General features: G+C 32.7%; 1 protein-coding gene across 4 annotated transcripts in view; it reads left to right on the top strand.

Moving 5' to 3' along the window:
• LOC126777889 (solute carrier family 41 member 1-like) overlaps nt 1-14,762 on the top strand; it is a 101,688-nt gene that overhangs the window by 73,537 nt on the left and 13,389 nt on the right. For 3 of the 4 annotated variants that reach the window (XM_050501181.1, XM_050501179.1, XM_050501180.1), the window contains 2 exons: nt 6,020-6,150; nt 14,053-14,157. In XM_050501181.1, coding sequence (XP_050357138.1) covers nt 6,020-6,150; nt 14,053-14,157 — 236 coding nt within the window. Of the gene's footprint in view, nt 1-1,242; nt 1,569-6,019; nt 6,151-14,052; nt 14,158-14,762 lie in introns of those variants that run through there. The other variant, XM_050501182.1, reaches the window with a different exon arrangement.

Here is a 14,762-nt window from a genome sequence, read left to right as displayed (position 1 = left end):
ACAAGAACTTTACATCATATAATAAGTCTGTGATAGATACATTAATAAACCATAATAGTATAGAATGAATTAGACAGAGGCATTGTAAGAAATGTTAACCATCGCTCAGATCGCCAATGCTCCACTAACCTTGGGAACTAAGATGTTATATCCTTGTGCCGGTAATTACACTGGCTCACTCACCCTTCAAATCGGAACACAACAATACCAAGTACTGTTGTTTTGTGGTTGAATATCTGATGAGTGGGCGGTACCTACCTAGACGAGCTTGCACAAAGACCACCAGTAAACTAATAAAAGTCTACTACTTAATAATGGCTACGATACAACGATTACGTTTCGATTCGATTGCGATAAAAAATATATTTTTTAAAGAATTGGCCCAACACTGTAGTTGTTATAGTTTGATAGCTACTAGGTCAGGTCAGGTCTATATAACTATCCCAGTCTTAATAAATTATAATTTAATATTGTATCCACATTACAAAAGTCTTAGCTTATCAAATAATAAACATTAAACTTTGATAGTAAATTAAAATTTAAAATGCAAATCTATTTTTACTTATGATACTTTAAATTAATTGTGCAATTAAAAGAGTAAATAATGTCTATGGGCGTTGGTGATCACTTACCATCAGGTGGCCCATATGCTCCTCCGCCTATCTATACTATAAAAATAAATACTAATAACATTATTAAATATGAATGCTAATGACTTTTTTTACATAACTGTCCAAAAAAGGAGCGTAATGTTTTTAGGGTTCATATATGTATATATGTGAGTTTCTTTGTTCCACTACAACTTTGAAACGTCTGAACAGATTTAGATGTGTTATCGTTAGTATGTAATATCGTTACAATCCTTTCATCATCATCTGAGTGACCTGTTTATAAATATATTCATTCGCTGTAGTCGTGTTTCTTAATGTTGTTATTTTATTTTTTATAAAATATATTTGATTTTATATTTAAAATGTTTTTAAGCGTCTAACTTGAACATATTTACTGTATATTTACATATATTTTAATTTATGTCTTTTGTGATATATCTTCATATAAACATTATTTTCTTATAATCATATTAATAATAATTAATAAATCGAATTATAAACAATTTAACAACAAACACATTATAAATATATCAATTGTAAACAAAGTTTATGAACGATTAACGTCATTAATTTTTAATGTCAAAGTGAATGCAGCTTGCAGTCTAAACATTGCGATCATTCGTATATTACCCGCGTACGGCGAGCAATGTTTATGTGTGGACGAAAATGTTTAAGTTAAAAACGTAATTTATTTCAACTAAGTTATAATAAAATATATTTTTTATACAATTGATCGATGTCATTAAATTGTTTGTGAAGCGATGTGTTTTTATAAAGGAAATCTTGAGTTTCCGGGTTTTATCTTTTGTACATCAGTTCTGTTTTAGTGATGACGAAGATCGTTCGTTTGTTTAGTGAAGTGTTAAGTATTTAGTAAAATGACCTATTACATTGGTAGTGATATTGAGATGGCTGTAAGGAAATATTGGAGAAAAATGAATGGATATACAATGCTAGGTAATCTATTTATTATTTAATATATGTGTATATAATACATATGTATTCTTAATAAAGAGCAGAAATAGACGAGCTTGTATAATTTCCTTCGAAAAGTTTTCGGGGGTTTTTCGACGTCATATACATATAAGTTTGTATTGCAATTTATATTTGTCGCTGTTGATATAAAAATATAGACTCGTATATGTAAATATAATAATAAGTAATATCGTTTGTATTGTGTCTGCGTGTGTAATATGTACGTATACAACACATACGATGTGACTTCTAATAATAAAAGAATTTGTTGTACACGTAATACAAGAAAAGTAAGGTTATATCCATGGTATTCGCTCCAGGCAACCTTACGGAGATGATATATATATATATATATATATATTTCCTTTTCTGGCGTGTATCTACGCTCTTTGAGCGCAAAATATTCTGCCAGATAATATATATATTGATATGTAACAGTTTTTAACTATAGTCTCGACAATATATTTGAAATCTTATGTGAATGTGTGTGTATGAAATTGTACAGCAAACATAGTAAATACACCAAGAAAAGAGTTTTTCCTTTTTAATTTCCTTATTTGCGTAACACAAACAAACTGTCTTATGATATCTCCCTCACAGTGATTAAGTTTCTGTTTCATTATAAGCAATGTATTTCTATGTATTTACGTATTTAATTTGTATAAATAACGCAATTATGACATATATAAAACTGTATTAAATATTAGTGTATTATAAAAAAAATGAAGATCAGATTTCTTCATGTATTAATAGGATATTTAACGCAATTATTATTTCTTAGGTATTATCCTCATAAGTTAATCTGTTGCATATTTTATTATCCTTTAAGAATATGTTGAAGTAAAAAACCCTTTATCGTTATTATACAATTAAGCGCCTCATTGGTCTATCAGTTCAGGCCTGGGGATGTCTTGCTTAATCCCTGGGTCGGGTAAAAGGCCGGTGGTTTTTCTGCCGAGGAATTCTTAATAGCTGGTCACGCACAGTCTGCTGGTCTCCCTCGATAATGGCCGGAGTTGCAAAAATCCAGGTCACCATATTAATGTTCTTTTCTGTACCGCTGACAGCGTGTACGCAAAATTTCATGGGGATCGGTTCAGCAGCTACGACGTGAAAGTTTAGTAAACAATTAATATTAGTTGGTATAGTCAGGATATGTCAAAACCTTCTCATAAGTTATTTATATATTGCAAAACAGTAATAATTCAAATATAATTTACAGTTTTGACTTAAAGTATTAATTCGGCTCAGTAAGTAACAGCCAGATAATATCCCACTGCTGGGCTAGTGCTTCCTCTCCCTATTGAGGAGAAGGTTTGGAGCTTATTCCTTTATTAATTCGGCTGCTTCTTGCTATATACGCAAGCGTATATTGCGCTGCAACTTTCGTTTGAAATTCAAGTGTGCAATGGGACTAATTACATCTCGAACTAATTACAATGATTAGTTTCTTAAAGCCTTGCATTAAAATATAGTAGTATAGTAACCACAACACAACCTTCTCCTCAAAAGGGAGAGGAGGCCTTAGCCCAGCAGTGGGACATTAACATTAAAATATATAAAGTGATAAATGCCGAATAAGAGAGAAAGAAATTCAAAGCCAATGTCAAAATCTTTATTTAATATAGAAGACTAGACTTAGTACTTACTTTGATTAGACTTTAATTGATTAACAAAAAGCTACTACCGGTTCGAGTTTTTGAATGGTTTTTATGCTAATGCGCTTTGTCGATATTACATACATATACAATATCATACTATATATATATACTATATATATATAGATACAATCGGTTTTATAATTTACAAGATGTACGATGTAATAGAAAAAAAAATACATATTCACAAACACACACACACATATAAAACCTTCTAAAATTGAACACATTACTTAATAAGATTAAAAATTTCAAAATCGGTTAACGTTTTTAAAAAATGATCTTACCAACAATCGAGTGAAGGCAAGTAATTGTTGTGACGTCATCGGTAGAAATTACAACATTCCGTGTAATATGCAACCGCGGTAGTGACTAGTGTTGTGTACCCTTCACTTTATCAACTTAACACGCGGCTTCACCTTTATGTCATTGTGTTTATGAGGAAAATTCTTTAAAATTTGTCATCTTGTCATGTTAACGGTTCAGTATTATTAATTACTGGTGAACCGCTCGGATTACGTCCTGGTTTAACGATTATTTATTTTAGATACATTATTGCAATTTTCGTAAGGATCACTAATTTTTTGTATATGAATAATAGCCTATATTACTCGCTGATAATGAAGCTTCCTGTAGGTGAAAGAATTTTTTAAATCGGCTTAGTAGTTTTTGAGTTTATTGCTTATAAACAAACATACAACAAATCAACTCTTATCAGTGTATAATATTATTATAGACTAATAGAAGCGCTTGTATAACAGCATTGTTTTACACATACAATTATTTCAGCTGAAATGTTATTATAAACAGAATAACCCTATATCGTACGTATGGATAAAATATAATTCTAATGCTAAAAGAATTATTGAAATCGGTTCACTAGTTTCAGAGTTTATCGATTACAAACAAACAAAACATTCTTCCTTTTAATGTTACGTAGAGAAGTATTTACATTCTTCTATACGTAATATGATTTTGCAATAATTCAACAACACAATCATTTGGCTTAGCCTATTTAATTTGGATAAATAAGTTATTTTGTGAAATAGTTATGTGATAATTATTATATAAGAGCTAAGGTGACTAAGTGGACAGAGTTTGTGGATCTTAAGCAAAGATAGTAAGTTCCAATCTGAGCCAGCACCTTTGACTTCATGTGATTATGTTAGCTTACTACAAAACTGCCTCTTTCTTTAATGATTAAGAATTTCCGACTTGTTATATGCAGTGTCATTGTTTACATTTTTTGCTTAAAGGCATTTTTTGTTTGATAGGCAGTCTGGCAAAGGGGCCTTCTTATGCTGAGGCCATACATATTGACATTGCTTTGAGAATTTTAACCATTCCTAGTTATCAACAATGCGTCATCGCATTGCTGTTTGGCGGTAGAGACGTAATAGCGTTTATATCTCGAGGTTATGGCTTCAAACCCCAGGTCGGAGCGTCGAAATGTTATCAGTTTTGTCTGTTAAGAAATTCTCACTAGCATCCAGAAGTTTGTAAGTGTTAACAATCCCATATCTCGAAGCACGTAAAGTTGTTGGTGCTTCGCCTGAACTCACTCCTGTAGTGTCGGAATGCCATACCATCGAATTAGATGAGTGATGAAAGATAGTTTCTATATTTGAGCACAAACTCGAACCCCCTTTTTTATACGATGGGAAATCCTCATTGGTACCTTTTACCACAGATGAAGATGGAGGGTTATGTCGGTCTTTTACCGACTAAAACCACTGAGGTCAGTCTTTGCTCCGCAGGGAGCGAAGTTACGGGCACACTTGCGTATACATCCGCTACACCGCCAGCGGTTGTTCAATTGAAGAACTCTTCATTGTCGAAAACTCCTATTTTTTGCTACATGCTTTTTGGGATTGGCACGCTTTCGTCCTAGGGGGTCCAATACTTTTCAGGCAATGAATTCCCCCTTTTCAATGCCCAAAGGTATTCTTCACGGAGGTAGGAAGTTAGTGTTATTACGCCAACTGCTCCCTACTTTCCTGCGCTTTATAGGTTCACTCGAACCCTAAAATATCGCCTGTGTAGTTGGTTGTTCTATGTTAAGAAACGTCGCCGTGACCAAAACCGGCTTGGCAGACATCGCTTTATAAAGCGCTCAATACAATCAATATAAGTATTATCGTCTTTTCTGTCCGTGTCTGACCTGTTAATATGACATAAATCGCTTGGGATCCATCCCTGAACCGTGAAAGCAACATAAACAAAATCACTTCTGTATTCATTACTTTTCTATGTATTAGAATTTTTATTGTAAAAAACTATGCCTAGTCTTTAAATTACTTAGCTTTAATAGTTCGCCCGTTCACCTCAAATTCAATTTTTTTCTTTATTCTTCGTTTCCTTAACAGTTTTGTTAATGTCACATCTGCCGCGCATCACGTGACAACCACGTTTTTTTAAACCTAGATATGAGACACGAATGAAAACTCAATAGTTCTTGCTCATTATTAAAACAATTAGAACAGGCTATAGACTAAACCCATAGAAATCATAGATATTTTGGTTACTTTTTAAGTTCTACAAATTGATAAAATACTTATTATGATTTGCATTTTATTAAAATAAATTTATTTGTTTATGATTATAATAATCTATCCTTAATTTCTAACCTTAGTATTTAACCATACAATTGAAGAGGTGCCACCTACAGGCAAATAATTTGCTTAAAAACTGGCTCAAAGTACGATATGCTTTTGGATCTAGTACATAATTAGGTATTTATTTTATTTTATTTATTTTTGGTTATTTATTTTTCAGATGAGATTGGCAGTCCAGACAGTGGCTTTACAATGTCATCGATAAATTCAAATGGGGACCTAAAGAGCCCCGGTAGTCCTCCAGATAAGAAGATCACTGAAGCGGATGCGGAAAAACAACCTTTATCAGGCGTAAGTGCTTCTTTTTTAATTTTTTTGAATGCCTTGAGATTCGAAATACAAGGCCGAATTCGAGTGAAACTTTGATGACGCAAACAGTTTTCACTTCTGCTACACGGACGGACATGAAGCCGTTTTAATTTTTTTTAATCAATTTTATGTGTTGTTTATATTATCACCATGAAAGTTGTTCATTGAGAATGTTTCATATACTATCCGCATTTTGCCATTTTTTCCGTAGAGATATCCTGGTATCTGGATATAAAATATATGTATTTAATTTGCGGAGTTTATGAGAAAAAACGGTATGTAAAGAAATTATAGTTTTGGTACAGACTTAGTCATCAGGAACTAATATTCGCTTGCAAATTATCACTTGTTAGCCTGTTTTCTAATTAGTCTTAAAATATATTTAAAGATAATTAATATTAACACATTAAATATCAAACATAACAAAAAAAAGTCTAAAAGAAAAATATTCTTAAACACAATTTAAAATAAAAATAACAAAAAATTGCAAAACAATTGAATCGCGAAAAACAGACTAATTCACTTTTGTTATTTATGCAATCAAAGACGAATTGATTGGATTAAGAGTATTAAAAATAGTTCATATACGTAGTAAAGCGATATAAATGTTGCGTTTATATTTCCTTACTAATATTTTCACGTCTTCACTAATCAATCAATCATCAAGGGAAACAGAAAAGGACATACGGTACGCAATACTTAACTTGACACCTCCTCATACTCAGACGAAGCCGTGGGTGGTAACTAGATATGTATATTAAATTTGGTTCCCCCGTCACCTTATTACCACAGAACTGCGAGGTATCGAAAAGATCTGCATCCATACGTAGTTGACGTATTTAAGACACGTACGAAACGATTTGCTTCCTCGTTTCTGATACGCACCGCCAAAGTCTGGAATACCCTCCCGACCTCCGTTTTCCCCACCACCTACAATATGGGTACCTTCAAGTCTAGAGTGAATAGGCATAATCTAGACAAGCGCGCTCCATCTTAGACTGTATCTCGCTTTCCATCAGGTGTGATAACAGTCAAGTGCTAGCCTATACATTAAAAAAAATATATATTATATTGCCTCAACTTTATAGACAAAAGAGACACTAACTGTCTCTTAGGGATAATTTAATTATCTGTGATAAGAAAACGAATTATCACGTCGCAAGAAGTAATCCAACACGATGCTGGATTTCATTATCTATCGACTGCGCTACACGTGATATAGATACATAATCCTCAATTTCGGATATTCTTACATTTGGACTCTTCGATAATTGTTATTATCATATCATAATCTTTTTGAAAAATATATCGGTATTTTTTACTACTTTAGGTAACTTAGAAACATAAACATTTGACGGGCCGGTTGGCGTGGTTGGTATCGAACGTGCCTTTCACGCCGACGGTTGTGGATTCGATTCCCGTCCAGGATCCCATTTAATTTTTGGCGGTTAGGAAAACATCGAGAGGAAGCATCCTGTTTCTGATGAAAATTTAAATTACTAGTTGCGAAATATGACTTTACACGGACTGCACAAGTAATGGTAATCTATCAATTAAATTAAATGTAATTAAAATAAATCACTGTGTGGTTTTCATTATTTAAATAACGTACCATTGCACAGGACACAAAATCCAAAATGGTGATATCGCGAATAAGGGTCTGTACAAAATCTCCATTTTTATTAGTCGAATCTTTACTAACATTATAAATGCGATAGTAACTCTTCCTGTCTGTTACGTTTACACAGCTAGATTACTGAAGCGATTTTGAAGCAAGATTGAACCCCAAAAAAGCACATAGGCTACTTTTTATACTTACCACCTGCCCTCTCCCAAACACGCAAACGAAGCCGCGGGAAAAGACAAGCTACTGATATTTTGGCAACGTCAGTACCATAATTTTGGTTTATCAGCATCAGGACGGTGATGCGTGATGTCACACATTCGATTTGTGATATGTATGTGATTATTGTATTCATTAATCACATAGTCACTTAATTGCCTATTTGTCATATTTGTCGATCATTCTTTTAAGCCTGAACATAAATTGAATAGATTAAGCCGTTATCTAAAAAGGGCCGAGACGGCCCAATGATTAGAACTAGTGAATATTTATGGAAGATTGCGAATTTTAAGACGGACAAGTAAAAGTTTGTTATACACTTTGTGTTTTAATTCATCTTGTCGGTGGTGAAGGAAAATATTACACTCTCTATAATCTCATAATCCGACGGGACGGCAACCCGACATGACCGAAAAGAGTTCAAGCGCAGGACCAACGGCTTTATGTTCTTTTCGAGGCACGGGAGTACACACTTTCAACTTTTTTTTTTTTATATATATAAGATAGGAAGACGGACGAGCATATGGGCCACCTGATGGTAAGTGGTCACCAAACGCCCTTAGACATTGGCATTGTAAGAAATGTCAACCATCGCTTACATAGCCAATGCGCCACCAGCCTTGGGAACTAAGATTTTATGTCCCTTGTGCCTGTAATTACACTTCCGGACTCCGTGCTACTACACTGCTCTGCTCGAAAAAAATTGCAATACTGTGTTAGCATTGAATACATACTAATGCATACTGATATTTCCGATGTATCTAAAATGATTGATTCACCGAGAAAAACTGTACCGTCTCCGGACCGCGACCTGTATGGTCATTAATCATATCAGTAAACAGTAGGAGCCTGTTAATATCCCACTCCTGGGCTAAAGCCTCCTCTCCCTTTTGAGGAGAAGGTTTGGAGCTTATTCCACCACGCTACTCCAATGCGGGTTGGTAGAATAGAAATGTGGCAGGATTTCAATGAAATTAGGCACATGCAGATTTCCTCACGATGTTTTCCTTTACCGTCTAGCACAAGAGTGCTTGCCCGGGCTTAAAACTACGATCATCGGTTAAGATTCACGCGTTCTAACCACTAGGCCACCTCGGCTCATTGGTAATATTACATAAATGTATTGGTAATATACATTTATGTAATTGGATAAAGTTCTAGCGCTGACACAAATTTATATTTTAGTAACTTTCTACGAGCGAAGCTGTGATGTCTGCTATTGTATGGTACAGCAGATGCTAAAATCATAATCGCTTTATATAAGTTTCGTGTCTATAGAATGAACAGATATGATGTATGTGCTGAAAAAATCATGTCTTCATGTAGGTAATTTGTAGAAAACTTTTGAAGGTTTATTATAATGCCTTTTAATTCCTTAACAAATTAATTTAGCTTAATTATAAATACATTCATCCGACGGATGATGATATGAGACCTAGGCTGGCTCCGAAAGCTCCTTTATCCGTCTGAGTTCAGCGTTTTCCTGCAGTCTCCTTCAAAGTCAACCGTCTTCTTCTTCAGTCTACCAGTGCATTACAAATAAAATCTATAAATAGTTCGCATTATATAATCCTGACACGTGACAACCAAGTATTTTTTTGACATTGAAGAATTAAAAAAATATCAAATAGCTTGACGTAGCCGTTTATAATGAACTTCAAACGAAATAAATTAATATAAAATATTGTTTCAGCTTAATTACGATATAAAATAAATCTGTAATTAAACGAATAGCGTGATCAAAGAGTGAGGGAAGTCGGAAAATATAATGATAATTAAAAGTTTTCAAGATAAAACAAGTCAATGAATATTACAATTAACAATGAAATGCATTGGTATTTTTATCCAACTCAATCCAATTGTATTTTCGCCGTACTTTAGTGAAGTATATGTGAAAAAAACTATTTTTTATTGTTGTACAATATAGTATAGTTGTGTGATATTCAACTTGGGTCACGTGAGTTGCTTTGTTTTTGTTTTTACGATAACTTATTCCGGAATGTATAAAAGAAGATGTATTTTTTTAATTGTGTTTGCTATACAAGTTCTCAATTTCTGTGTTCAATTGTAACTCTTAGGGTCCGTTCACACAGACCGGCTCGGAGAGGAGAGCAGATTTTTATCACGTTGGAAACAGTGTTTTGAGTGATTGTAGTAAAGTTTATTTTTGCATTTGCACCTTTTTTGTCATTAAAAATGCCTGAACGCGCTTCGTGTGAAGTAATAAAAGGAGCCGACCGGCTCCGCTTGCGTGCTCTTTCTCGCTCGCACCCGCTTTCAGATCTCTTCCAGCCGGTCGATGTGAAATAGTTGGCGGCTCCGCTCCGGCCAATTCCAAGCGTATACGACCCGGTCTGTGTGAAAAGAAAAAAGCAGGCCGATGCTCTCCGAGCCGGTCTGTGTGAACGGACCCTTATAACTCTTGTAACTCTTCGAAAAGTCACATAAGTTGCCAACTTTTCTTTGATGAAAACGCAACTAGTAACTTCTCAATCTCGATAAACATTTAGGTATGTCATCGATAGGTTTTAAGCTGTTTACAAACGGCTCATATAAGTAAGATTTGCAGTACCGCTCGCCCATCGACAGCGCGGTATTACGACAGCCGCCGTTAATAGCTGTTTTTTAATTAGAAAATGTAAAATTGATATTACTTTCCCACAATATGATAATAATTTAGCAAATAAAGTTGCTATATAAACGATTATCTAGTTTATAATATATAAGTAATATCGAATACATTTATCTGGAGTAAATGAAATTGATAACAATGGATTAATATTTATATGGGTATTATAATATAATTGCGTTACACAAAAAAAAAACATTGTTTTTCCCCATATCCGAAAATGATCACTATGACAATGTTTATATCGGATTTGAAAATGTTTAGATTATTTATAAAAAAATATGCATAGATAGACAGATTATTAGTTTTATTCACATCTGTTTGCCAACCGATTTGACAAGTTTTGGTGTTATAAATAAAAAATAATAATTAAACAACATATACATTAGCGTGCATCAGAATGACTGTACAAGGTGACAGATCAGCTTTTTAAAATTTTGTAATAATACGCGAACCATTTGGAGCCACATTTGAACCTCTCATAACTCAAAAACTATTGCACATAAACGTGTCAAATTTAGCTCATATATTGAGACCTGCACCATACATATGGAATAAGCTCCAAACCTTCTCCTCAAAATGCGGAGAGGAGACCTTTAGCCCAGCAGTGGGACATTCACAGGCTGTTTCGGTTCGGAAGATACATATGTGCTCTTAATTTCATAAACACACCTCATACGGTTATTTAGATATTAACGTCTAAAAATCGTCATTTTTATCACTGACTGACCTTATAGATCAAAACTCTAACCCAGTTCCAGATGACCTAGAAGGTTCAAATTTAGCTTCCAGATTAATAATTATTTATAAGTAATGATCTTACACTATTGATGTGCGCTAAATATTGAAATAATAAATAATACGAAATCCCAGTTAATAACGGAATAAATACGAAAGTCGACTATACTCTTAGTTATGAGTACTAAAACTGATATGTTTGGATTAAAAAAAATTAATGGTGGTATTCCATTTGTTGTATATTAACGTGAAGACCTTAAAATCCACATAATGACTTGCTGTCATCAATTTTGATTGCTAATGCTTACATACAGGCACTATAAGTAAGTGTTCCTAAGAGAATCAATTAATTGAAAAATTATAATAAAATGATAAAAAATTACTAGATAATTTCTGTACAAAAAGTAATGATATCCTGACAAAAACATAAATGTGAAATGAAAGTCAAGTTCAATATTATGATATATGCCTTGGTTGTTGACTTCACCGACAAAATAAGTGATATCTAAATGGGTTGCCAAGTTCAATGGTCAGTCGTAAAATTTATTTATAACAACATAAAATATTTTATTCAATTTAAAATATCATTTCTTCTTATAACTTAGGATAATATATTGAAGCCTAAGGTCTGACTAGGCTCTCATTTCACATTTGTGTTTTTGATGGATTGGAGCAGCGTGGTGGAATAAGCTCTAAACCTTCTCCTCAAAAAGGGAGAGGAGTCCTTGGCCCAGCAGTGGGACATTAACAGGCTGCTACTGTTACTGTTTTTGATGGGATTAGTACCTATTCAGCATTTAGTACGTATTAAGTAGTATAACTTTCGTTTAAATATTAGGTACCTAAATCATTAACAAAAAAAAGTAAATTTAAAATTGGCGGCCATTCTGACGTCAAGACGACTGGCCATTTATAATTTATGCATAAGAACTCCGTGGTGTGTTTTTGGCTTTACACGATCATTTAGTACCTAAACATACATTTTTATTAGATCACTAACTCAAAAAATAAAAATTATACAACCTTATGAATTCCGATAATCGATGGGAAAATAAAGAACTACGTTTGAATCATTAAAAAATATAAATTACGTAAAGAAGCTTTAAGTAAAGAAAATAAATATACACCAACAGCGGACAATGTGTGGATATTCGCCATCACTTAAAATTAAAAAAAAAACGTGTATTAATATATATAAACGTTCCCACTTATCGCAATTATGATTCATTCGACGCCATTTTTTGATTGATCTCAGAAACTCATCTGATTACATTATTTAAATCCGATTCGATTACATATCTAAAGAAATATATGTGGTGACTAATAATGATTTTATGTATTTTGTAATTAACTCATGATAATGTAATTATTAAGCTAAGATTAGTAAGTGCTATCTTTTTTTTTTAAATTATTAGTAAAAATAGAAATAATCGCAATGAATCGTATATATGTATTAAATCTATCAGAAGATAATAATTTTGTTCAGAATTTCGACATCTATTGTGAAAGTATTATACGTTAGTATAATTGTATGTAAATTTCCACCATTTTCATTTAATATTTGAATTTCAATTATAAATATTTACATTAGTTAAATGTTCATGATATACACAACATAAATATAAAAATAAACATGATAATGTTAATGGTACTTGAAAAAAATATTAATTGTTAAATTTAAAGTTCTTTTTTATGTGAAATAATAGCAATGGCTGTAAGTTATACGTCCCAGGGACACGCTCTGCACGAATGTCATTCTTCTTTCGACTTGCGTGCGTAGCGCACGTCCACTAGGAGTTTGTGACTTGGCAACAAAAAACCATACTTATTTAATCTTAAGACTTATTTTAAATATTAATTGTTTTATCTACTGATTTTATATGGGAATTTAAGATTTATTTTGCACATATTTTTATTTGTACGCCTTTGGAGAAACAAATGATGAAAAAAAATTAAAATTCGAATTTTGTTCTACCCCGCTGTGCATTATATACTTTTAAATTATCCGTTTTCATTCATAAAAAATATATACGTAAATTACAACACGTTTGAAGTTCATGTAATTTGTATAAGAACTTAATAATCACTGATTCATTCAAACTTTTCAATGTCGATTGAAAAACGATAAAACGTACTGTTATCATTAATTATGTTATTTTTATCATTGTTAAAAATTAAATGAATAAAGAATATATAATTGTGTTATTTGTATTTGATTATTTTGTAAATCTATTTAGCCTTAAATCTTGTCTTAATTAGATGAGTTAGCTTTATTTGCATATACAGTTCATGCTTTTTATATAATACTATTTGCAAAGGATTAAATAACATCAAATAAGGCGGACGGAAAGCTTAATTTTTAACTTTTTAGCCTTGACTTAAATGACATACGTCTAGGATAATATATACATATTTTGTACATTAATATAATATTGTATGTTTGTGTCGTGTGTTTTTCAAAACAATTTAGGAACTACGATCTAGTTAGCATTTATTGTTGACATTTAGGTGAATATTTCTGGCGTAGTCTATAATGATACTATCAAAGCACGATAGGTGGCACCCAAGTCGGGTCAATAATTTAAAAAACCCTCTTTAATATCTGTTATATTTGTCAACAAAGGTTATATATAATTTGAACAAAAAATATAATTAACTTTTTTGTATATTACAGAAAAAAGAAGAAAGATGGTGGAACACGTTGATGCAAGTAGCGGTGCCGTTCTTCATAGCTGGCTGTGGTACGATCGGTGCTGGTCTGGTTTTGGGGAGTGTGAGGGTGAGTAATTCAAATTCATTTTTAAACGACTCCATTTAGAAGTAATATATATTTAGACGAGATGGTTAGAACAACTTAAGTTTGAACGGTGATTGCGGAAATAAACTCAGGGAAGAAGCACTGAATTTTGATTCGTAATATTGTGGTAGAATAATTTTATCCTCAAGACGCGTTAGCTCAGTAGATATCGAATTTTCACAAAAGGAGAGGAGACCTCGCTGTACATATCGAATTGTAATTTTAAGTTTTCATGAAAGTGTATATTTATTATATTTATTAATATGCAACTTTAATTCTGCAATTTTTGAATTGAATAAACATCGAAAACACTGGACAAAAATACATTACTAGCGTACGATTTGGATATTGGCATTATTAGAAATATTAACCATCCCTTACATCGCCAAAGCGCGACCAACCTTGGCAACTGAAAACTTATGTCCCTTGCAGTTACACTGGCTCACTCACCCTCCAAACCGGAATACGATACTAAGTATTACTGCTTGTAGGAGTTGAAGCATATTTCATCTTGCTGGTGACGGGTTTTTGTTTACTAATAATAAAGTTTATAAATGAAAAGTACAGGAGTGTTTTCTTGTATTCGA

The sequence above is a fragment of the Nymphalis io genome, chromosome 24, assembly GCF_905147045.1.
Source record: "Nymphalis io chromosome 24, ilAglIoxx1.1, whole genome shotgun sequence".
Classification (NCBI taxonomy): Eukaryota; Metazoa; Arthropoda; class Insecta; order Lepidoptera; family Nymphalidae; genus Nymphalis; species Nymphalis io.
The sequence above is the reverse complement of the archived record's forward strand: the minus strand, read 5'-3'. Positions and strand labels throughout refer to the sequence as shown.